The sequence below is a fragment of the Electrona antarctica genome, assembly GCF_951216825.1.
Source record: "Electrona antarctica genome assembly, chromosome: 17".
In the NCBI taxonomy this organism is placed as follows: domain Eukaryota; kingdom Metazoa; phylum Chordata; class Actinopteri; order Myctophiformes; family Myctophidae; genus Electrona; species Electrona antarctica.
In genome coordinates, this window is record NC_136798.1 from 1,378,424 (window position 1) to 1,401,252 (window position 22,829).

General features: G+C 44.4%; 1 protein-coding gene across 2 annotated transcripts in view; it reads left to right on the forward strand.

The window, feature by feature from the left end:
• The window catches only part of ttc13 (tetratricopeptide repeat domain 13), a 34,506-nt gene extending 15,207 nt beyond the window's left edge, over positions 1–19,299 (forward strand). Inside the window, exons 12-23 of one of the 2 annotated variants that reach the window (XM_079526201.1) lie at positions 1,976–2,132; positions 3,363–3,493; positions 5,079–5,211; positions 5,778–5,870; positions 8,195–8,278; positions 8,580–8,664; positions 9,459–9,568; positions 10,855–10,990; positions 13,940–14,019; positions 15,178–15,256; positions 15,573–15,652; positions 17,568–19,299. In XM_079526201.1, the coding sequence (XP_079382327.1) occupies positions 1,976–2,132; positions 3,363–3,493; positions 5,079–5,211; positions 5,778–5,870; positions 8,195–8,278; positions 8,580–8,664; positions 9,459–9,568; positions 10,855–10,990; positions 13,940–14,019; positions 15,178–15,256; positions 15,573–15,652; positions 17,568–17,682 (1,283 nt within the window). In that variant the 3' untranslated portion in view covers positions 17,683–19,299. The remainder of the gene's footprint in view (positions 1–1,975; positions 2,133–3,362; positions 3,494–5,078; positions 5,212–5,777; positions 5,871–8,194; positions 8,279–8,579; positions 8,665–9,458; positions 9,569–10,854; positions 10,991–13,939; positions 14,020–15,177; positions 15,257–15,572; positions 15,653–17,567) is intronic. The other variant, XM_079526202.1, reaches the window with a different exon arrangement.
• Positions 19,300–22,829: the final 3,530 nt, after the last annotated feature.

The window sequence follows — 22,829 nt, forward strand, 5'->3', positions numbered from 1 at the left end:
CACCTATTGATCACTGATATGTTAATACCTTAGAGGTACTGTCTGTGCAACACAGTGTACACCTATTGATCACTGATATGTTAATACCTTAGAGGTACTGTCTGTGCAACACAGTGTACACCTATTGATCACTGATATGTTAAATACCTCAGAGGTCTGTCTGTGCAACACAGTGTACACCTATTGATCACTGATATGTTAAATACCTCAGAGGTCTGTCTGTGCAACACAGTGTACACCTATTGATCACTGATATGTTAAATACCTCAGAGGTCTGTCTGTGCAACACAGTGTACACCTATTGATCACTGATATGTTAATACCTCAGAGGTACTGTCTGTGCAACACAGTGTACACCTATTGATCACTGATCAAATACCTCAGAGGTCTGTCTGTGCAACACAGTGTACACCTATTGATCACTGATATGTTAAATACCTCAGAGGTCTGTCTGTGCAACACAGTGTACACCTATTGATCACTGATATGTTAAATACCTCAGAGGTCTGTCTGTGCAACACAGTGTACACCTATTGATCACTGATATGTTAATACCTCAGAGGTACTGTCTGTGCAACACAGTGTACACCTCAGAGGTACCTCAGAGGTACTGTCTGTGCAACACAGTGTACACCTCAGAGGTACCTCAGAGGTACCTCAGAGGTACTGTCTGTGCAACACAGTGTACACCTATTGATCACTGATATACTTCCTCTATTAACCCATTCAGGCCTGACGTCGAAATTAAAAAAAAAAAAGTTTTCTAAATCATGACAATTTTCAGAAAGATTTGAGGCACATTTTAACGATTTTTCAAAAATAGCAGACCTACAAGTTCATAGCGCGCCACTCGTTGGCGCGCTATGAGCTTGTAGATCTGCTATTTTTCAATAGCTAAATTATAACATAATGTTTAAAACACCAAAAGGGGTTCCCGGTTTAATGGTTAATGTGGTTAAACGCTAACGTGACATGGATGCGTTCCAGGTCTCAATGGATTAACCCATTTAGACCTGAGGATGATTCTAAACAAATCTTCTAAATCTAAAGTCTAAAGTTTTCTGAAAACCCTATGTTTCTATGTCAGTGGTTCTCAAACATTTTCATGTCAAGGACCCCCAAAAATATATGTAATTTTCAGCCGACCCCCACCTGAAAATATGTTGTTCCAGGGACACCCCAGAAGCAATGATTTGAGTTAAAAAAAAACGTTGGCTCTGAAAGAACCTATATTCAAAGATTTGCACTACATTTTCACGATTTTTCAAAAATAGCAGACCTGCTATTTTTCAATAGCTAAAGTATAACATAATGCTTAAAACACCAAAAGGGGTTCCCTTCCAGAATGGGTTAAAATTAAAGTTGCGGTTCTTCAGCTACTCTGGTGCTGCCAGCGCTGAGCCCCACGGGCTTGATTAGACCACACTAGAACGATGTGGAATGTCCTGAAACCCAGTTCTGAGTGAGTGAACTCAACCCGTTTGCCCACAGGGGTTTCATTTAAGATGGGAAACAAGGTGTGTGCTCAACATAAGCTTAATAGAATGTGGTTTTATTGTAAACATTAGACCTGTTGGGGCGACCCAATAGCCGAATAGTTGGGGTGCATTTCCTGTCTCTTCACTATGACTATCCAAATGGCATGAATATGCCATCAAATAAATCTTTAAAAATGAATAAAAACATTTTCCGTCGGTTTTCCGAAAAACGCGTCCAGTGTGCAACCACCTTAAGACAGAGTTACGCAAACTCCGTTCACTTCACGGGGCCAGTCCAATGGCGCCTCTTCTACATAGACTTCTATTGGTTGGCGATTCAGATTTTACCAGGGCCAGTTTCGAATTGCAGCCGTCCGCAGGTGCCCTTTGAGAGCGGTTTTGAAGGAGTCTAGGGATTCGCATGTCTTAATGATTAGATGTCTCTGGGTGGCCTACTCTACGCCTCTCATTTGTCCTTGACGTGTTCCCTCTCCCAGAGTACTCTCGCTATCTGCACTCCCACTTGGACATACCGGTAGCAGAGTACAACGTGGACCAGGATCTGCCAGGAAACTTCAAGAACCACTGGGCCAAGAACCTGCCTTTTCTTATCGAAGACTACGAGGAACAGCCAGGCCTGCAGCCGCACATCAAGTACGTTGAGAGGGATGTATATTGTTGCCAGCTACTTATCTTCAGGCTGTGGCAAATGCCTGGGTGATGAATTTATAATGACTATATGGAAGGAAGTGCATGGCATGCAATCGTATAATTGTACTTATACATCTGTAATACTGCACATGAGCAAAAAGATCACACCCGTGTGAACTGAGTGGTGTAAGGTCTTATATAGAATGATCAGCTGTGGTCTGACGTAATGTCTGACGTAATGAAATCACACCTGTGTGAACTGGGTGACCATAGCAACCATGCTCATTTTTTGGTACGAACAGACAGACAGACAGACAGACACGTAAACTAAAAATCACACCCGTGTGAACTGAGTGGTGTAAGGTCTTATATAGACTGATCAACTTTGGTCTGACGTAATGTCTGACGTAATGAAATCACACCTGTGTGAACTGGGTGACCATAGCAACCATGCTCATTTTTTGGTACGAACAGACAGACAGACAGACAGACACGTAAACTAACAAAGCCAGTTGTAGGAGTGGTTTACACCACTCAACAAAGCCAGTTGTAGGAGTGGTTTACACCACTCAACAAAGCCAGTTGTAGGAGTGGTTTACACCAGGGGTTCTCAACCCGTGGGTTGCGACCCCTCGGGGGGTCGCCAAATTATTTTAGGGGGTCCCCAAATTATTTAAAAAAAAAGAAAAATTTAAAATTTTTATTTTCACGATTTTTCAAAAATAGCAGACCTACAAGCTCGTAGCGCGCCACTCGGTGGCGCGCTATGAGCTTGTAGATCTGCTATTTTTCAATAGCTAAATTATAACAATGCTTAAAACACCAAAAGGGGTTCCCGCCCAAAATGGTTTAAGGTTATTATAGCAGTCAATTTATATTGGGGGTCGGGAGGGGGCGGGGCAGGGGTCCCGAGACATTGCCAAAGCATTTCCGGGGGTCCCCGGCCAAAAACGTTGAGAACCCCTGGTTTACACCACTCAACAAAGCCAGTTGTAGGAGTGGTTTACACCACTCAAAAAGATAAGATGTTGCCGAGGTGACCACACTAAACTCGTAAATTAGCAGATTTGAGCAGTGACTATAAAGCTTCATGGCTTGTTTTTCCCCCACAGAATGACTACAAATATTGCATGTTAATGTTAAACTCTCAGCCAGTGGGGGTAAAAAATACCAAAAGCTAGCCTTCTACATACAGTACAGTACAGTAGCATGTCCTCTCCTGTCCATTTGCAGAGACGTGCTACCTCAGAACTTTGACAGCTACAGCAGCGAGGTGCAGAAGCTCATCTGCACGGCAGACCACCTGGGGGCGCTAATGCAATACAACACACCAGGCTTCCTGCCCAACAGGAGAATACATAGAGGTACGACAGTAACCACACCCAGTCATCAATGTGAATCCTGCACACTTCGCTTATGTCATTTTCATTTTTCATTTTTTTTTCTTTTAGGTTTTATGACCTCAATTACACCCACACAACCTGAACTTTGAACATTCAGTGGATTTTCTGTGTTCTGGGGTTTACTTTGTGTGTTCTGAAGCCTTTTGAGCTGCAATGAAAACGGGCAATAATCCCTCAACAGTCACATCTGCAAAGAAAAATACTTTTTTGCGACAATAATGTACCATTCATATTGTCCCTTCCCTCCCTGCTCATATGACCTGTCCTCCCAGCCATGGGTCCATGGTAATGACAGTAATGTAATATTCATATTGCCCCTTCCCTCCCTCCCTGTTCATATGACCTGTCCCAGCCATGGGTCCATGGTAATGACAGTAATGTACCATTCATATGACCTGTCCTCCCAGCCATGGGTCCATGGTAATGACAGTAATGTACCATTCATATTGCCCCTTCCTTCCCTGCTCATCTGACCTGTCCCTCCCAGCCATGGGTCCATGGTAATGACAGTAATGTACCATTCATATGACCTGTCCCTCCCAGCCATGGGTCCATGGTAATGACAGTAATGTAACGTTCATATTGCCCCTTCCTTCCCTGCTCATCTGACCTGTCCCTCCCAGCCATGGGTCCATGGTAATGACAGTAATGTACCATTCATATTGCCCCATCCTTCCCTGCTCATATGACCTGTCCCTCCCAGCCATGGGTCCATGGTAATGACAGTAATGTACCATTCATATTGTCCCTTCCCTCCCTGCTCATATGTCCTGTCCCTCCCAGCCATGGGTCCATGGTAATGACAGTAATGTAACGTTCATATTGTCCCTTCCCTCCCTGCTCATATGACCTGTCCCTCCCAGCCATGGGTCCATGGTAATGACAGTAATGTACCATTCATATGACCTGTCCCTCCCAGCCATGGGTCCATGGTAATGACAGTAATGTACCATTCATATGACCTGTCCCTCCCAGCCATGGGTCCATGTTAATGACAGTAATGTAACATTCATATGACCTGTCCCTCCCAGCCATGGGTCCATGGTAATGACAGTAATGTACCATTCATATGACCTGTCCTCCCAGCCATGGGTCCATGTTAATGACAGTAATGTACCATTCATATGACCTGTCCCTCCCAGCCATGGGTCCATGGTAATGACAGTAATGTACCATTCATATGACCTGTCCCTCCCAGCCATGGGTCCATGGTAATGACAGTAATGTACCATTCATATGACCTGTCCCTCCCAGCCATGGGTCCATGGTAATGACAGTAATGTAACGTTCATATTGCCCCTTCCCTCCCTGCTCATATGACCTGTCCTCCCAGCCATGGGTCCATGGTAATGACAGTAATGTAACGTTCATATTGCCCCTTCCCTCCCTGCTCATATGACCTGTCCTCCCAGCCATGGGTCCATGGTAATGACAGTAATGTACCATTCATATTGCCCCTTCCCTCCCTCCCTGTTCATATGACCTGTCCTCCCAGCCATGGGTCCATGGTAATGACAGTAATGTAACATTCATATGTCCCTCCCAGCCATGGGCCTGGCCACCCTGGAGGTGATGCAGGCCATGCACCGGACGTGGAGCAACTCCAAGGTCAGAGTGAACGGCAAGACCAGGCAGATGCAGTGGAGAGACATGTTCGATATAGCCGTCAAGTGGAGAAGGTGAGAAGGTTTCACAAAGGAATACCAAACGACTCGCCCCTTTACCAACTCGCCCCCACGAAATGTGTTGATGTAGTTAACAGTTAATTTAGTATTTCCCTCCCTATCTGAAACTGTCTTGTATACAGATTTATTTAATTGTATAGTAGTCGATCTCTATACTCTGTAAAATTAAGAAAGAACAACATGACACAGAGACGGTGACTGCTTAATTAAGTTAATTTAGGACCTTCTAGCAGTTAATTTCATTTTATTAAACACATTTCTTCCATATGTAGTCCATGTTTTGTAATGGCATCATCATGCTATTATGCCCGTGGATATACAGAGTGAACTTCACAATGATAAATTAATATGATAATACATTTTTATATAATCACCAACATGAATTATGTTTGTTATTTACCACCACACTCAACAAACTGACCACATTCCCGGTGCGCATTTCCGAACGCACCCAAAGTGCTGAATGCCGATAGGAGAGAGATTCATTCTGATCAGCTCCCCATGGGACTCTCTTTCTCTAAAGTGACAGTATTACTTTTCTTTTTTGTATTATTCTTTAGGATTGCGGACCCTGACCAGCCAGTGTTGTGGTTAGACCAGATGCCTGCCAGGAGTCTCAGTCGAGGCTTTAACAATCATATCAACCTCATAAGGTAAGACTGGAACTTAGCCTCCAGACTAGACTCACTACGATCTACAGTATTGTAGGACAGTTTAGCAAGGTAACAAAAATACACATTGTACTCAGTTCAGTATTGAATGGTTCTGCTGGTTTACATCTATGATGTGATGACATCAATAGCACATCAACACTCGACTAAACCCCGTTTTCCATTGAACTCTAAATCTAAACTCTGGATTTATGTTTGTGCTTAGAGCTCAGCAAATGAAAATGTTGTTGATATTGTTTAACGTTTCCTCTAAAATTTCAGTTTATTTTCTGAAAGCAGATTTGTGAATTCACACATTCTTGGCCAAGTACTTTTTTGACTTATTTTTCACTAAGGCCTGCTTTACACTGGCAGCCACATCTAGCCTGAATCTAGCCTGAATCAGATCTGTGTCACTTCAAGATAGAAATCCGATTTGCTTAAATAAGTCTAAATGCAGACAGGTCACATGGAATCCGATTTTTTCAAATGTGACTTGAGTCACATCCAGAGGTGGTTTCAAATCCGATTTAAATCCGATCTGAGGAGATCTGTCTCAGTCTGAATGCAACGACCACATGAAGTGACCTGAGTCACATATCAAGCTGTCCAAACGTCACCCGCAGCGCGACCAGAGCGCTACTGACGTGACTTCATTACAGAGCGCGAGTAGTATTAAACAAGAGACAGAGAAAAACAACCAAACTTCATTATCTCTTCATTATGTCAGCACTATACTGCGGAGCCGTAGTGTAAGCTACCAAAGTCCTGACGTCACTTGCTCATCCCCTAGACCAGGGTCACAGAAGTTTCATTTTTAATAGTCTCATATAAGCATTCTGGTTCAAAAATAAATAAACTGTCAAAACGATATGTCGGGGAGGTGTCTCTGTATCGTTACAACAGTCAGTCACTCATTTCTAGCGAAAATGTTGCACTGGAGGATGCCTCCGTACAATATTCTAAACTTCTCAAAATGTAGGCTACAGAAACAAGGCCGTTTATTAGGATATTTCTCGCGGAATGGTAGAGAACAGCTACACGCGGTCCTATCTGCAATGTGAGATTGTTGTTACGCATTGTTCCAATGCGTAACGTGCGTCGGGTCGGCTACCCCCCAAAAAACAGACATACAAGCTGTCGACACGCTGTTTCATGGCGTGTTGATAGCTTGCAGATCTGTTCTTTTGGACAACATAATCAATGATGCACGGCGCGCAATGGAATATAGGCTACAAGCCTACAACTAAACATGTTTGTGACCAAATAAGCCTGTAGCTAGGTAGCCTACTGTAACATTACGTGGACATGGTGGACAACATATGGAACTTGATGTTAATGCAGTGAACATTAATTACGTAGTGTTTAACGAGGCCGCAGCAGCCGCAGCGCACATGATCCATGAAACCCGATGTTTCAAAAACCTTCCCTCACAGACAATCCCATGCTCTTATCAACATATTAAACAATGGCAAAGTTAAATGAAGTTGCGTAGCTAATGTACCGCTAAACATATGTGTTTACTTCCGCCGTTTTAATATTTAAATGTTATGATGAAAGGTATCAGTTTGTGCGCCTCGCCACTGTGGAATGAAATCAGCTGAGATCCACGCAGCTGAGGTTCATTTGTGCAATTGTACTGCAGGGGAGGTGTTCTTTTTTTAATTTCATTCATTAATGTGGGTCCAAAAAAATACAGTAATGACTCTCGTGTGTTTGTGTGTGTGAGTGATATTGATCAACGGGCTGACGGCATTGCAAACCGGAAAAAAACAACTCGGTTACCACGGTAACCAAAGCAGATATGTCGATGCAGGACGGCTTTGCGTTGAGTTGTTAAAATCAGTCTGAATGCACAGATCGGATCTGGTCACTTGCAAACGGTAGTGTGAATGACCCGGCCAAAAGATCGGATTTGAGAAAAAAATCGGATTTGAATCTGATCTGACTTTATGTGACTGCAGTCTAAAGCCGGCCTAAGTGCCTCCAGGCCAAAGACGTTTTTAACTTATTTTTTAAAGGGGCTTGAATTGATAACATTATGATCATGATTTAAGACAAATCTTACAACTCTCGTTCTAAAAGATAGAACAAATCTATGGTGACCTGTGCTGAACTATTGCTACTGCCATTTAGAAGTGGATGAGGTAAAGTTGAAATTAGTTTCACAACGAACCACAATGAAAATGTGTCCATTCTGACATTTTGTTTAAAGTGTGATTTGGCATGTTATGTTATGACTCTCCATGAAGCTTGCATCAGACGTTTACAGTGCATATATACTGTAAAGAGCAGGTCATCAGTGTGCGTTTTGTTTCTGTGTTCAGAGGACAGATCATAAACATCCGGTACCTGGCCTACTTCGACAATATCCTCAACTTCATCAAAGACAGGATACTGGTGTACCACGGGTGGGTTACACGCAAGAACACGTCATGTTTGAAACACACCTCCTTAATGTTTTTGATTGCATGTTTAACCCATGGGCACCATGCACGAGAGTGTATGTAAGGTATACAGAATGTAAAATGTATTTTTTTAACCAGTGTTCTCGCTTACTCACTCCTGTTTGTTAATTGGTTTCTCGTCCTCTCTCTCTCTCTCTCTCTCTCTCTCTCTCTCTCGCTCTCGCTCTCGCTCTCGCTCTCTCGCTCTCGCTCTCGCTCTCGCTCTCGCTCTCGCTCTCGCTCTCGCTCTCGCTCTCTCTCTCAGAGCATACAATCCCAGAGGTCTGCTGGAGGTGCGGCAGGCTCTAGAGAATGTTAACAAAGTTGAAGATCTGCTTCCTATAATGAAGGTAGGGGTGGGGGGTAACGTTGACTGAAGGTAGGGGTGGGGTGGGGGGTAACGTTGACTGAAGGTAGGGGTGGGGGGGTAACGTTGACTGAAGGTAGGGGTGGGGGGGTAACGTTGACTGAAGGTAGGGGTGGGGGGTAATGATGACTGAAGGTAGGGGTGGGGTGGGGGGTAACGTTGACTGAAGGTAGGTGTGGGGTGGGGGGTAACGTTGACTGAAGGTAGGGGTGGGGGGTAACGTTGACTGAAGGTAGGGGTGGGGGGTAACGTTGACTGAAGGTAGGGGTGGGGGGTAACGTTGACTGAAGGTAGGGGTGGGGGGTAACGTTGACTGAAGGTAGGGGTGGGGTGGGGGGTAACGTTGACTGAAGGTAGGGGTGGGGGGTAACGTTGACTGAAGGTAGGGGTGGGGGGTAACGTTGACTGAAGGTAGGGGTGGGGGGTAACGTTGACTGAAGGTAGGGGTGGGGGGTAACGTTGACTGAAGGTAGGGGTGGGGGGTAACGTTGACTGAAGGTAGGGGTGGGGGGTAACGTTGACTGAAGGTAGGGGTGGGGGGTAACGTTGACTGAAGGTAGGGGTGGGGGGGTAACGTTGACTGAAGGTAGGGGTGGGGGGTAACGTTGACTGAAGGTAGGGGTGGGGGGTAACGATGCAGTTCAGGTTATAACGAGAGGTGAAAGTGTTGCGTTGAAGTAGCATTCATTGTGTAACTTCTCACACATCTCCTGCAGTGCAGCACCAGTGAAAACCCATGAGCTGTGTTGTGTGTCTTGCATGCGTTGTTTCTTGAAGCAGTTCAACAGTAAAACCAGGGACGGCTTCACGGTCAACTCCAAGGTGCCCAGCCTGAAGGATCCCGGGAAAGAGTACGACGGTTTCACCATCACCATCACTGGAGACAGGTGTGCTCTCTGCTCTGCTCTCCTCCACACGCTTTCTACTGTAGTGCAGGAAATTAGCTACCGATAGCCATACAATCCATGCTGCCTTAGGCTGAGCTCACACCTTTACATCTAGCGTACAACATTGTTGGATGCTAGATGTAAACAAAGGGTAAGTGTCATGGCCGCCCCAATGCATTTCCAATGGAAGTCACATGGTTTGACACAATATTTTTGTTGTACGGCTTTCGGCTGTGTTTCGACTGCCCCCCCTCCCCCTCATACAACAAAAATGTTGTGTCAAACCATGTGACTCCCATTGGAAATGAATTGTGAGCTTGCATCAGTAAACAAGTCTCATGCATCAGTTATACAACAATCTCTTGTGACCGTGTGAGTGAGGCCCTAGTGGTACAGTTATACAATAATGCTAAGGGCTTGTTTCCATTGTGTTGTTGTGTTGTGTTTTCAATTCCTCAAGTGTGCATTCGCGAATGCGCCACATTTTCACAATTTTTCTAAAATAGCAGACCTTCAAGCTCGTAGCGCGGCACTCGGTGCCGTGCTACGAGCTCTGCTCGTAGATCTGCTATTTTCCAATAGCTAAAGTATAATATAATGCTTAAAATACCAAAAGGGGTTCCCGCCCAAAATGGGTTAATGTCAAAGGCCCATTATTTATTGGGTATTTGAGCCACGGACCACCATTTGTTGTGACGTTTAGCCTCTCAGACCCAAAACTTTTTTGTTATTGGACAAGATTTTGTCCAACCATAGGAGACATAACAGGCTAACATTGACTTCTGTAGACTTCTTGTAAATTAAGTAATGCAGATGTTCAACAATAATGTAAGTCTTGAAAGCGTAAAATGAAACCAAATGGACCCGGGAGGATCCAGGAGGGTTTCATTTTACGCTCTCAAGAGTTAAAGATCTATATAAGCTGGGGACCACCTGGAACCCCCTCAAGGCCCACTGAGTGGTCCCCGGACCACTGGTTGAAAACCACTGATATAACATGCTGTGTACCCTCTTGCGGGTGCAGTACTTAGTTTAGACAGTTATTGGTTTAACTTTAGACTAGTCATTGGTTAGACCAGTCATTAGTCCTACAACTACAACCAACTACAATCTCAAACCCTCACCCTAAACCTAACCTCCCACGGGGCAGCACACCTAAACCTAGGTTCTCTAATAACAACCTAAAACATGAACCTTGGTTGAAAAAAACTAAAGTTGTCCTTTAACCCATGTCTAACCATGCTGGAAACCACAAACTAAATCATGGAACTATTTGTGTGTGTTAGGGTGGGGAACATGCTGTTCTCAGTGGAGACCCAGACCACAGAGGAGAGGACCCAGCAGTATCAGTCAGAGATAGAAGCCATCTACAAAGACCTCACTGCCAAGGGAAAGGCTCTCATGCTGTCCACCGAACTAGGGGTATGAACCGCTTGCTTAGAATGGTCTTTTCTTTCGCTTTGTTTCGGCGGCGGTGGCTCAGGGTGAGTAGAGTGGCTGGATGGTAACCGCAAGGTTGCCAGTTCGAACCCGGGCTCCCCCAGAGCCTCCTTGAGCAAGACTCTGAACCCCTGATTGCTCCTGATGTGCTGGTTGGTGCCTTGCATGGTTTCCGCTGCCATCGGTGTGTGAATGTGTGTGTGTGTGAATGGGTGAATGTAATGCACAATGGGCGGCTGTGGCGGCTGTGGCTCAGGAGGTAGAGCAGGTCGTCCAATGATCCCTGGGTCGGCGGTTCGAATCCCGGCTCTCCTCCTGTCCACATGTCGAAGTGTCCTTGGGCAAGACACTGAACCCTACATTGCCTCCAATGAGTCGGTCGGTGTGAGCTCGCCACCGTCGGTGTGTGAATGTGGGAAGTGAGGACGCTGGCGTCGACTGTTCGCCGCTTCACCTCCCAATGTATGAATGAATGAACCATTGTAAAGTGCTTTGAGCACTTGGAAAAGCGCTATAAAAATGCAATTCATTATTACAATCTATGTAAAGCGCCTTGGATAAAGGCGCTATATAAATGCACCATTTACCAATAGCACTTTTCTTTTGCTCCTGCAATTTATTTCTTTAGCCAGGCCGTCTTTCTTTCTTTCTTTCTTTCTTTCCTTCTTTCCTCCGTCCTTGTCCTCTCTCTGCTTCTTTCTTTCTTGCTCTCCTCTTTTCTGTATTTCCACCAGGTCTCTTCATTGTTTGTTAACTGTGCGGGTATTGTCAACCAAGCTACTGTGTTCTTTGGTTCCATTGTTCAGCTGTATATATTTACAGTGTCATTCAATCTCTGCAGTGAACAATAACCTCTGTTATCATCACGACCAGACATTATAATATGCCTTCCTCTGGCAGTGGAACAATACATTACGTTTCTGTCACGTTGGGGAGGGGGGGGGATATGCAAAGTAGAAGTATTCATCATGTCCCTCTGTTTGGCTTCAGTGTCATTTAAAGTCCTGAGAGCTCCCTTGTATCAGAAAGGAGAGAGGAGATCCGCACGCCGTTGTAAACGCTCCCAAAATAATTTATAATTAATTGCATTTTTTTGCATTTTATAGCGCTTTTCAAAGTGCTTTACAATGGTTCATTCATTCATACATTGGGAGGTGAAGCGGCGAACAGTCGACGCCAGCGTCCTCACTTCCCACATTCACACACCAACGGTGGCGAGCTCACACAGGCAGGAGGAGCCGGGATTCGAACCGCCGACCCAGGTATCATTGGACGACCTGCTCTACCTCCTGAGCCACAACCGCCCTTAATTTGGGGTTGGAATTGACGGTTACTTGATGATCACTTTGTGTGTGTCAGAATCAGCCAAATATTCGGATTTCATAAGGCCATCATGAAACTCATTAATTATATACACCATATAGACCCACATGACCTGCCTATAATTTATACAGTAATAGTCCATACACAGCCAGTCCCCGCTCCCTTGTATCCTCATGTCTTTACGTTATTAGTGGCACTGTGAATTAGCAAAGTGACCTGAAACATCTACATCAGGGGGCCGGGGGCCCCCACCATCACATAATGCGGCCCACAGGTTAATATCAGAATACTGATATTATTTCAGCTGTTGTAATTCCAAACATGCAAACATGACACGCTTTAATTACACTTTAAGTCTATATATGTAGGCCTAGCAAAATTAAATAAAAAGCTTACTTTTCATTTGAATTCAAATATAGCAAAAAATAGCCGATCTGCAAGCTCAAAACGTGGCGCACTGCAACGCGTTTTTAGCTTGTAGATCGGCTATTTTTGCTACGACAGAAATATGCAATGTGGCCCTCTGGAGTGAGTGTGGAACTATAGTGGCCCTCTGGAGTGAGTGTGGAACTATAGTGGCCCTCTGGAGTGAGTGTGGAACTATAGTGGCCCTCTGGAGTGAGTGTGGAACTATAGTGGCCCTCTGGAGTGAGTGTGGAACTATAGTGGCCCTCTGGAGTGAGTGTGGAACTATAGTGGTCCTCTGGAGTGAGTGTGGAACTATAGTGGCCCTCTGGAGTGAGTGTGGAACTATAGTGGCCCTCTGGAGTGAGTGTGGAACTATAGTGGCCCTCTGGAGTGAGTGTGGAACTATAGTGGCCCTCTGGAGTGAGTGTGGAACTATAGTGGCCCTCTGGAGTGAGTGTGGAACTATAGTGGCCCTCTGGAGTGAGTGTGGAACTATAGTGGCCCTCTGGAGTGAGTGTGGAACTATAGTGGCCCTCTGGAGTGAGTGTGGAACTATAGTGGCCCTCTGGAGTGAGTGTGGAACTATAGTGGCCCTCTGGAGTGAGTGTGGAACTATAGTGGCCCTCTGGAGTGAGTGTGGAACTATAGTGGCCCTCTGGAGTGAGTGTGGAACTATAGTGGCCCTCTGGAGTGAGTGTGGAACTATAGTGGCCCTCTCCATATGGAACTATAGTGGCCCTCTCCATATGGAACTATAGTGGCCCTCTCCATATGGAACTATAGTGGCCCTCTCCATATGGAACTATAGTGGCCCTCTCCATTGTCAAAGTTGCCCACCCCTGCTCTACATGGCATGTGTCATAAAAAGAGAACAAAAACAATTAACTTAAAAAAGCTGTGTGTGTGTGTGTGTGTGTGTGTATGTGTGTGTGTGTGTGTGTGTGTCTGTGTGTCTGTGTGTCTGTGTGTCTGACTGACTGACTGACTGACTGACTGACTGACTGACTGACTGACTGACTGACTGACTGACTGACTGACTGACTGACTCAGACTGCCACAACAGCTGCGCTCGCTTCCCGCGTTCACACGTCTTACTTGTTCTATTCTATGTTTTAATAATTCATGAATTCACTGTTGCTCCCCTACAGTCATACAGGGTACAAAATAACCAAACGCCACACGTCTTTTCTTGTCCTTCAGGATGCAGACGCTGTGTGTAACCTGATCCTCTCGCTGGTTTACTACTTCTGCAACCTGATGCCTCTCTCCAGAGGGTCCAGGTAAGGACAAGTTCAAAGGTCAACCCGATGCCTCTCTCCAGAGGGTCCAGGTAAGGACAAGTTCAAAGGTCAACCTGATGCCTCTCTCCAGAGGGTCCAGGTAAGGACAAGTTCAAAGGTCAACCCGATGCCTCTCTCCAGAGGGTCCAGGTAAGGACAAGTTCAAAGGTCAACCTGATGCCTCTCTCCAGAGGGTCCAGGTAAGGACAAGTTCAAAGGTCACCCTGATGCCTCTCTCCAGAGGGTCCAGGTAAGGACAAGTTCAAAGGTCACCCTGATGCCTCTCTCCAGAGGGTCCAGGTAAGGACAAGTTAAAAGGTCACCCTGATGCCTCTCTCCAGAGGATCCAGGTAAGGACAAGTTCAAAGGTCACCCTGATGCCTCTCTCCAGAGGGTCCAGGTAAGGACAAGTTCAAAGGTCACCCTGATGCCTCTCTCCAGAGGGTCCAGGTAAGGACAAGTTCAAAGGTCACCCTGATGCCTCTCTCCAGAGGGTCCAGGTAAGGACAAGTTCAAAGGTCACCCTGATGCCTCTCTCCAGAGGGTCCAGGTAAGGACAAGTTCAAAGGTCAACCTGATGCGTCTCTCCAGAGGGTCCAGGTAAGGACAAGTTCAAAGGTCACCCTGATGCCTCTCTCCAGAGGGTCCAGGTAAGGACAAGTTCAAAGGTCAACCTGATGCGTCTCTCCAGAGGGTCCAGGTAAGGACAAGTTCAAAGGTCACCCTGATGCCTCTCTCCAGAGGGTCCAGGTAAGGACAAGTTCAAAGGTCAACCTGATGCTTCTCTCCAGGGGGTCCAGGTAAGGACAAGTTCAAATGGCCTGCAGCTTTTACTCTAAATACTATGGAGCCTATTCAGACATTGAAATTTGGCCTATAGTGACACGCCCAAAAGTCGGTAAATGTAACTATCCTGGAACCTCCAAGGTTCTTGTATCTGTTTATTGAAAAGTATTTTTGTTTTTGTAGATGCAAGGTTTCTGCTGACAGCGACAATATGATCTTGGCATGATTGTAAAGAGATGAAATCAGGGGAGCGTTCGGAAATATCCGCACCGGAGCGCACTCTCCGCTATTAGTTTGCATTGCACAGTGCGCTCCGGTGCGCTATTGTCCTGAAAATTGCGCTTCCCCTCCTCCTCCTGTGTTTCTCTCCAGTGTGGTGGCATACTCTGTCGTGATGGGGGCGCTAATGGCCAGTGGCAAGGAGGTCATTGGCAGGATCCCCAAAGGAAAGGTAAAATTCATTTTTTTTTTTAAATCAATACAAATGTTTTGGGAGGGAACCCCTTTTGGTGTTAGCATTATGTTATGCTTTAGCTATTGAAAAATAGCAGATCTACAAGCTCGTAGCGCGCCACCGAGTGGCGCGCTACGAGCTTGTAGGTCTGCTATTTTTGGAAAATCCAAGAACGACTGACATAGAAACATAGCTTTTTCAGAAAACTGTCAGGATGTAGAAGACATTTTTAGAATCTGATCTCAGGTCAAAATGGGTTAAGATGTGCGATTGTGTGTGTGACTACAAGACATTCTTTTGCCCTGGGTTTCAGCTTGTGGACTTTGAAGCCATGACCACACCCAGTCCAGATGGCTTCAGTAAAACAGCCAAGAGCTGGATGAACCTCAAGAGGTGAGGACAACTGGGGACATTTAGGTTTAGGTTGTGTTTTTAAACGTTTTATAATGATTATTTCTGGGTTTAACTCAATTCGCGCCAGCATTAATTAATCCCTCGATAGCGTATTGCCAAGGTTTTATCGCGCGTAACACTTACTTTGAAGAGCCAAATATCCGTAACCGAATGTTACAATGACAAACTGCTGTGTGTGTGGTGTCATGCCCGGATGTTGTTGTGTCGGTCGGTGGTGGAAAAAGCCGACAGCGAGTGTCAGCCCGCCTGCTACAGCCCGTTGAAAACCCTTGTATTCACCAGAAACGGCCCCCTCAATGTCCTTTCTGAGATACAGAGCTGTGAATGGTGGGCTTAGACTGGAAGTGGATGCGCGCGCATGTTCAAAATGGTCGCGGCCAGTTTCCCACTCTGTGTTGATGCGGTTAGCAACATCAGCTAGCGATACGATCTGATCAAAAAATGGATTCAAGTTTGGCCGGGCTAGGGTACTAATTTAAACCTTCGTGTTCCTGGTTTCTGGCGTACTCCGTGTTAATAATGGACTCCTCGTAGTTCTGATGGTGGTAGTAGTGCTTTAGTAAAGGGCAGATTCACACTATGGTCCCGGGTGGAGCACTCGGGGCCACTTGGCAGATGTTGTGGTCGCGTGAATGCGGTGTATGGCGCATCAGTACCATTACAGTTGAATGAAGTGTACCCGGGTGCGGTAGAATCAAGGCCAATGTGAATCATGGCCAGCGGGGACGGACCAGGCAATCATATCTCGGAACACTTTGAATCAAACGAACTCTGTGTGAATCCGCCCTCAGTAGGTTGGAGAGGCTTATGCGGGAATTTATCCCTGTTTCTCAATGCGCTAGACCAGGGGTTCTCAACGTTTTTGGTTGGGGACCCCCGGAAATGCTTTGGCCATGTCTCGCGACCCCTGCACCCCCCCCCCCACAACCAATACAAACTGACTGCAAAAATAACCTTAATAGAGAAAATATCATAAATCAATACTGAAACCAGATATCATTAAGGAATGTTTATGCATGATGCACTATGTGTACTATGTAAACTCTTCATTTCCATTTTCCAGCCATTCAGTTGCAAAGAAAAAAAATTGACTTATTTGTGGACCCCCCCAAAATAATTTGTTGCGACCCACGGGTTGAGAACCCCTGCGCTAGACCCCCGGGAGATGGATTGCTGAGGTGGTAGTCCAACATCTACCATCAGCTCCCAGTACTTGCCACACAACTTGCCACACCCAATGCCTGCCACGCATACGCTGAGTTGGCGGCGCCCGTGATTATGGCAATATTTGTCTGGGGCAACAAGTCCATCTATTGATGGACAAGACTTTATGGTTTTGGAATAGTGTGTGCAGGACGGTATGCCATAAATGGGGAGACATCCACCTTTGCGATAAACACTCAAGATTGTGGGACCCCGAATCAATTACTCCAATTATGAAGTATATTCAATTCTCTAAATTCTGAAGTATGTCATTTACCAACTCAACAAAGTGGTTTTAACCCATTTTGGGCGGGAACCCCTTTTGGTGTTTTAAACATTGTTATACTTTAGCTATTGAAAAATAGCAGATCTACAAGATTTTTGAAAAATCGTGAAAATGTGCCGCAAATTTGGAATATATATTTTTTCAGAACGAACGTTTTTATCTCAAATCTTTGCTTCTGGGAGGTCCCTGGAACAACATTATTTTTAGATAGGGGTCGGAGGCCAATTACATATAATATTTGGGGTCCTTGACATGAAATATTGAGCACCAATGATATAGAAACAGGTATTTCAGAAAACTGGAGGATTTAGAAGACATTTTTTAAATGTCGATGTCAGGCTTAAATGGGTTAATGTTAGGTTAAGGTTGTTCGTTAAGCATCTTTCTCGTTTTCTCCCTCTGCAGTTTACCAAGCTGGTACCAGAGTCTTCCATCTGTAGCAGAGACCTTCCCTTCGACCAGAACCATGATAGAGGTCCTCAACACAGACTCCACCTCGCATTGTCCCAAGCAGTCCTAACAGAAACCCTGGTGTGGGACAGAGTCTGTCCACGGGATGTCCTCGTGTGGGACAGAGTCTGTCCACGGGATGTCCTCGTGTGGGACAGAGTCTGTCCATGGGATGTCCTCGTGTGGGACAGGGTCTGTCCACGGGATGTCTTTTAAAAAGGAGCTTCTTTAACACTGGACAGAATCGACGAGAGACGCCCCTCCTTCTGCAGCCCAAAACCAGTCTGGACCGGTTTACCCCCCAAAAAAAAACCTTTTCAATGAACCCTAGATCGTCTTGGTGCCACTTTGGGGGCCGGGGAGTCTTCCTAGACCCTGGGACATACATAGAATATCACGTTGGCACATTAGTAGTTTTGACCATAGATATATTTATATAAGAAAGCTAGATGGCTCACCCGTGCTCTGGCCAATGGAGAGCGACGTTGCTACGTGGCGGCCATCTTACCTCGGGGCAGCATAACATTGTGTCTATGGGGCAGTACTTTTTAAATAACCATAACTTGCTCACTTTTCAACCGATTTTCAAACGGTTTGGTTTGTTATAAACGTCAGAGACGTCCGCATACTTATACTGTATGCTTTTGTACGGCGTTCATATAAAAAACTAAATTAAGCAGATAATCGTCCCGAATCATAACCATAGACGTTTGTAATAAACCAACCCATTTGTAAATCCGTCAAGATTTGAGCGAGTTATGACTATTTTTGTTTGAGCTGCCATTGAACATACTGTACTGTAGCCCCGAAGCAAGATGGCCGCCGGGTGAACTACGTCAGAGACTCCCGCCTTGAGCCATCTAGCCTTTATATATATGTCTATGGTTTTGACTACCATACAATATACACCATTCTTTCGAGGCAAATTAAAATAATTATTTCTATTGGACCTTTTTAAGAGGTATAAGGGTGTGATCTATTTGATTTGCCAAAACCGCTGTGGAGCTTAGCTGGATGGGCATATAGCACAATCCAATCTTCACGAGTTAACCCATTCTGGACAGGAACCCCTTTTGGTGTTTTAACTAAGCATTATGCTATACTTTAGCTATTGAAAAATAGCAGACCTACAAGCTCATAGCGCGCCACCGAGTGGCGCGCTACGAGCTTGTAGGTCTGCTATTTTTGAAAAACACTTGACGTTTCGAGCGACGCTATGCTTGTATATCCACTGTGTGTGCACTAGTGGACACACACAATGTGTGTTGAAACTGGCTGCTAGGTTGGCTTGGGATGCAGAAGGGATCCCATCACCCTGTTGTCTCTCTTTCTCTGCCCATAGGCCACACTCCAAAGCACAACTTTCATCCCTTAAAATATTAGCATAAACAATCTCAAATCGCACTGACCTGAATCCTACCTTTTAATTATATATATCTGGGTTTAGTTTCACTCATCAGGGCAACAAACCAGGCGTTTAGGATATGGATCTCACAGCCCTTTGCCACTAAGATAAACTGAGCCTTTGGTGGTGTATATCTTGTGAATATTCCATAATTCTAATTGGCACTTTACCCCCTCAACGTGTAATTTACACACACACACACACACACACACACACACACACACACACACACACACACACACACACACACACACACACACACACACACACACACACACACAATCCAGTCTATCAGCAGAGAAAAGGGACATGATTTTAATGCTATAGAATAGATGGAAATAAAGAAAATAAACTTCAGGGCTACTCTATTCCACTTGGATTACTTGAACAATATAAAGAACAACAAAAAACAAGCAGTCTTCTGCCCTCTAAGGGCGTTTGACCCTCACAGTTTTAAATTGACGAATTGCAGGTTGTTATAAAGATGGTTTGGCTGCTTATTAAAACTCCTTTTAACAAGGAATCTTCTTGAAGAACTGACCTCAGAGATTTCAGCAAAGTGATGTTTTATAGAGAATATATGCTTAACCCATTTTGGGCGGGAACCCCTTTTGGTGTTAACATTATGTTATGCTTTAGCTATTGAAAACTAGCAGATCTAGTAGGTCTGCTATTTTTGAAAAATCAAAGAACGACTGACATAGAAACATAGCTTTTTCAGAAAACTGTCAGGATGTAGAAGACATTTATAGAATCTGATCTCAGGTCAGAATGGGTTAAGCCTGAATTGTACTTGGTTGTACATGGGTGTCATACATCAAAACAATGGCAGATCTACAATGCAGTCTACGATACAGTACATCACACCACAACGTTGTGAGTATGAAGACCTGCCATTTTGTGTGTGCTTTTGTGTATAAATCAGGCATTAGTCTGCCTTAACCCATTTTGACCTGAGATCAGATTCTAAAAATGTCTTCTACATCCTGACCGTTTTCTAAAAAAGCTATGTTTCTATGTCAGTGGTTCTTCGATTTTTCATAAATAGCAGACCTACAAGCTCGTAGCGCGCCACTCGGTGGCGCGCTATGAGATCTGCTATTTTTGTAGATCTGCTATTTTTCAATAGCTAAAGCATAACATAATTTTAACACCAAAAGGGGTTCCCGCCCAAAAATGGGTTAAGGACTGCATGGCTTAGTTGCCGGAGACGAGGTATGGAAAAATTTGGGTTTGTGTGTACATGAATCAGCCCAAGGCTGATGCAAGAAACTCCATTGAGACAGACCTCTGTGGTATTAGGGTTAAACTTCTAATGAGCCAGGAAATCCTTGATTTAAACTGTCTACTCCCTCGCCTCAGTTCTATTTTAATTTCCCTCTTAAACAAATATATCAACATGATTTTGGAAAGATTATGGAGATGAGATTTTATGACATCAAGTCATAAAGTTTCAAGTTTCTTAAATCAATTTGGATTATAAAGGTCACCTGACCACTGCGTCAGTCCTAAAAGATGCAAATTTAACCCATTTCTATGTTGCTAGTAAATAGTTTTCCGCAGCTTTCTCTCACAGTAGTTCTGTGTGTTTTAAGAGTTGCTAATCGGGTGTAACAAATTCGGCGTCCATCGAAATCTCTGTGTGGTTGACTGTTGGAGAGGATTCTTTGTGGTTTATTTATTGAGAGAAGCACACTGCTGTGCCAGTGGCATCGAACTGTGACTTTTACATTATTTGCTTTCCCTCTTTTTTTTTTTTTTTTTATCCCTTTTGGATTTTCACATTTCTGTTTTTAAAATGATCTAACCCAATTGAGGTTTTTAGAACTTGTTTTCCCCCTCCCATCTGTTTCATAGTGAAACAGAGAGAGGAACACTCACTTCACCTGTTTGTTAAAATTTAACAATTTAATGTTTTTAAATTGTTACAACTTTAATGTTAAAGAGCGTTGCAGCCTTTCAGGTTGAGCTACAGGCATGGTTATGATTAAACCAATGAATACATAGAACGTTTTTCCTTTTTTTTTCTTTTTTTGTGTGGATATAATCCACCAAAAAGTTCAAAGAAAGTAGACTACTTGTTCTGGTCCATTAACCCAGGGGTTCTCAACCCGTGGGTCGCGACCCCTCGGGGGGTCGCCAAATTATTTTAGGGGGTCCCCAAATTATTTTCAAAAAAGAGAAAAAAATGATTTTTTTTTAAATTTTATTTTCACGATTTTTCAAAAATAGCAGACCTACAAGCTCGTAGCGCGCCACTCGGTGGCGCGCTATGAGCTTGTAGATCTGCTATTTTTCAATAGCTAAATTATAACAATGCTTAAAACACCAAAAGGGGTTCCCGCCCAAAATGGTTTAAGGTTATTGTAGCAGTCAATTTATATTGGGGGTCGGGAGGGGGCGGGGCGGGGGTCCCGAGACGTTGCCAAAGCATTTTCGGGGGTCCCCGGCCAAAAACGTTGAGAACCCCTGCATTAACCCATTTAGGCCTGACGTCGAAATTTAATATTCAATATTTCATGTCAAGGAACCCAAAAATTATATGTATTTGGCCTCCCCATCTGAAAATATGTTGTTCCAGGGACCTTCCCAGAAGCAAAGATTTGAGTTAAAATGTTCACTCGAAAAGATTTAAGGCACATTTTCACGATTTTTAAAAAATAGCAGAACTACAAGTTCATAGCCCGGCACCGAGTGCCGCGCTATGAACTTGTAGTTCTGCTATTTTTCAATAGCTAAAGTATAACAATGCTTTAAAACACCAAAAGGGGTTCCCGCCCAAAATGTGTTAAGAGATATTTAGAGTTCATATGATCTTGCCCAGAATTTTCTCTCATGCATTAAAAGCAATGGCTAAAATTTTAAAAGCACATATTTATGGTCTGAATAGTTAATATGCTTGTTTAAAATATTACGACCGTGGTTCCCAAACTTTTTCATGTCGAGGACCCCCAAATTAGCCTGCGGACCCCCATTTAAAAACATGTCAGGGACCCCTCCCCCATAAGAGAACATTGTATGGCTCTAGCAGTGATTCTCAACCATTTTAATTTCAAGGACCCCCTGTTTGACATAAATTATCTACGGACCCCCCATTGAATGGCATTTCTATCTCTGGGACGGACCCCAATTTATATTGTAAAATCAATGTTAATTTAAGTATGATGGTTCCATTTGGTTCCATTTGTACACTCAGAGTTACAGACCCATATAAGGGTTCCATTTGGTTCCAAACTATCATTTAGCTGGGGCCCCCCTGGAACTCCTTCAAGGACCCCCAGGACTTTGTGAACAAAGCAAAGTTACTATATTTACCCAGGGTAACTGGACTAAGCATCAGATACTTGTTTACAGGCCCTGCTCATAGAACATTTCATGGTAGTGGTTCAATGCCTTGCTCAAGGGCACTTCAGCGGTGGTAATTTTAACGTGCCGGTCCGGGGATACGAACTGGCGACCGCTCCGCAATCCTTTCGGCCACCGCTCCCACTGCTTTAGAAGAAAAACTCTTACTATACTATTAGTATTACCGTGACAACTTTGATCTCTTTGGGAAGACCTGCTGTAATTCACTTTCACTTTGTATTTTTCACTGTTTTCACAGTTTTTTTTTGTTGCACTGGGTCAAGTTGGGCCTTTTAAAACGAGGAGTCGACCTCCCATCTTGAAGTCTAAAACTTGAAGGAAGATTTTTTTTTAATGGGAATGTAAAGCAGTCAATAAAACTGGTGAATTTAAGAGTGTGTGTGTGTGTGTGTGTGTGTGTGTGTGTGTGTGTGAAATGAAATGAAATCTATATTTACCCAGGGTAT